The sequence below is a fragment of the Anoplophora glabripennis genome, unplaced genomic scaffold, assembly GCF_000390285.2.
Source record: "Anoplophora glabripennis isolate ALB-LARVAE unplaced genomic scaffold, Agla_2.0 scaffold3514, whole genome shotgun sequence".
Lineage (NCBI taxonomy): Eukaryota > Metazoa > Arthropoda > Insecta > Coleoptera > Cerambycidae > Anoplophora > Anoplophora glabripennis.
The window spans coordinates 4,378-7,271 of record NW_019419588.1 but is presented as its reverse complement, the minus strand read 5'-3'; the positions used below and the strand labels follow the sequence as shown (position 1 = coordinate 7,271).

The 2,894-nt window shown below is 37.9% G+C and overlaps 1 protein-coding gene across 2 annotated transcripts in view; it reads left to right on the top strand.

Moving 5' to 3' along the window:
• Positions 1 to 1,736: 1,736 nt before the first annotated feature.
• LOC111692789 (sporozoite surface protein 2-like) overlaps positions 1,737 to 2,894 on the top strand; it is a 2,338-nt gene continuing 1,180 nt past the window's right edge. The window contains exons 1-2 of one of the 2 annotated variants that reach the window (XM_023456908.1): positions 1,737 to 1,831; positions 2,212 to 2,358. In XM_023456908.1, the coding sequence (XP_023312676.1) occupies positions 1,781 to 1,831; positions 2,212 to 2,358 (198 nt within the window). In that variant the 5' untranslated portion in view covers positions 1,737 to 1,780. Of the gene's footprint in view, positions 1,832 to 2,211; positions 2,521 to 2,894 lie in introns of both variants that reach the window. The other variant, XM_023456907.1, reaches the window with a different exon arrangement.

The window sequence follows — 2,894 nt, the reverse complement described above, 5'->3', positions numbered from 1 at the left end:
TCCGGGTTATCAAGGTTTGACACAGGCCGAACCTCTACCAACTGGACTATTGATACTTGTTATTAAAACCCCGAACATTCTAGTATATTTTAAAAAAATTATTTAAAATCTCTTCCGAATCATACGTATCATATTATCATTTTCACATCCCATGCCGCATGGTTGAAGATACATTACTATTTTTAATTTTTTCATCAAGTTTAATAAATTTTACTCAGTGTATCCCATAGTCAAACCCGCTCAAATCGGTTTGAGTAGTCATAAATTGGAGAAACCTTCGATTCCGTGGTCTCATTGCACCGTAACCCTATAATCCCATAACCCTATAACCCCATAAACCCGCAAACTGTTAGTTGAACAATTTTTATTGCAAAAACTTTCTTTCACTGATTGCGCAGTCAAAGAAATACGTTTTTTAGTATAGATACAAAGAAAAAACCCGGAGTAACTATGTAACACAAATTTGTATCTCCTAGATCATGGGTCAATAGGAACCTGCATGCCCTAGGTTAAGAGATTAGGGAGTACACCTAGGTTATGGGGTTATTGTGTTATGAGGTTATGGAAGCTTGCCAATTCACAGACATGTATCTACATCATACATCCCGGGTTACGGGGTTATGGGGTTAGGGAAGCCCGCCAACCCCGTCATATCCTTTTGAACCCCTGATGAATAAATAAAAATATTTCCGTCTTGTGTCATAACGAATAATAAAGGATCAAACATGGAGCCTGATGTAGCTACAGATTCCTCGGATCTTTGGAATGCATTCAAATTTATTTTGGCGCATTTCATATCTTAAAATTAATTGCACTTGAGATTATGTTGTGTACACTTGTAATAAAACCCATTTTCTCCTATCAGAATCTTTTAAGAGGTTAACTCAACAGATAAATCAAAATTACTCTATTGCGAAGATACTAATTGAAACAAATTATTTTTTTTTTCTAAAAATATCTTATCAAATGAAGCGAAACAATGTTCTTCGATCCCAGACATCTAGGTATGCAGAAGATATCTCTCAACCCAGGGCTACGTGATCCAACTAGCATTGAATTGTACCCCCAACAACCAGTAAAAAGTAACAGTCTGCATCCAAATATTTCAAATGATTTCGAGAAATTTTTTGCCCAAACATTTTTTACAAGTCGACAATTTTAGAAACTGCCTTACAGAAACTTTACTCACGCCTAGTTTATCATGTACAATTGTTAAAAACTTCTCCCACTTTACTTTACATGATTCGAAGAGGTCATTTTTATGCAAACATTGGAGGAGTACTCATGGTGACTTGACACACACCTACACCAATGTTTGCATAGCACTATCTCTGAATCTTGGACCAGTTATTTAATTAATTCAAAGATGAACGAATATGTCATCCAGTGGTGAAAATGTGCCACCTGGAACACCAAAATTTCAACGAAACTTCAAACATTTAATCAACATTCCCGGATCTAATATATAAATCTCTTCTCTTGCATTTAGCTTAAGTTTAATAAAATATTGCATTATGATCTCATAAATTCATATTAAGCGTATTATTTTCAACTTAAAAAAAATGTATCATATGCAAAGAAGGGAACGGCTTTTGATGTTTCAAATACTTCGAATTTTTCAAATTCCTCTTCAACCTCTTGGTGCTATCAAGATAGAGATCTAGGTATTTTGCACTCCTGCAAAATATTCGCCACTTCTATAGATAAAATTGTTTGATTTCGTATAAATACCCGACCAAATCATTACCAATCCAGTCTTAGATCTACAGCTGATGCGAAGATGAAGACTATCGCTTGCTTTGCTGCTCTTGCCTTTGTGTTGGCATTCTCTGTAAGTACAACCATATTATTTTCTTTGTCGAATGAGTTTATATTTGCTAAACAAGTGTTATTATTATAACTTTAATAAAAAATGTAATTTTATATAAATTAATTGAAAGGAAAATCATATGATTACGTTACACATTCAAATATATAGTAATATCGAATTACTTATTGCGTTCAGCTGCAAACTTGAAATATAATTAATATAAACGGAAAAAGTAATATAATTACGTAGAAAACGTAGAAAACTACCTAAAACAAAAATTAATAGAAAGTATTTATTTTATTTTCCTTACTATATGTAACTTTATCATATATGTATTTGCAAATTTAGACAAACTACAGTCATAATTATAAAGGAAAACTAATATAAGATAATATTTTCAGGTCAACGTAAATGGCCATGCCATCGATATTGATAGGGTGAGATCATCTCACGATGACGCCTTCGAAATTGACATTAAAATTAAATCTGAAGCATTAGAAGAACCAGAGCAACCTGAAGATCCCAGAGCTCCTGAAGATCCAGAAGACCCCAGAGCTCCTGAGGACCCAGAAGACCCAAGGGCTCCTGAAGATCCCGAAGACCCCAGAGCTCCTGAAGATCCCGAAGACCCCAGGGCTCCTGAAGATCCAGAAGACCCCAGGGCTCCTGAAGATCCAGAAGACCCCAGGGCTCCAGAAGATCCTGAAGACCCAAGAGCTCCTGAAGATCCCGAAGATCCCAGGGCTCCAGAAGATCCCGAAGACCCTAGAGCTCCTGAAGATCCCGAAGACCCTAGAGCTCCTGAAGATCCAGAAGACCCCAGAGCTCCCGAAGATCCAGAAGACCCCAGAGCCCCAGAAGATCCTGAAGAAACACGACCAGCAGTTGCCGAACCAGAAGATCCAGAGGATCCAAGGGCACCTGAAGATCCAGAAGATCCCAGAGCTCCTGAGGACCCAGAAGACCCAAGGGCTCCTGAAGATCCCGAAGACCCCAGAGCTCCTGAAGATCCCGAAGACCCCAGGGCTCCTGAAGATCCAGAAGACCCCAGGGCTCCTGAAGATCCAGAAGACCCCAGGGCTCC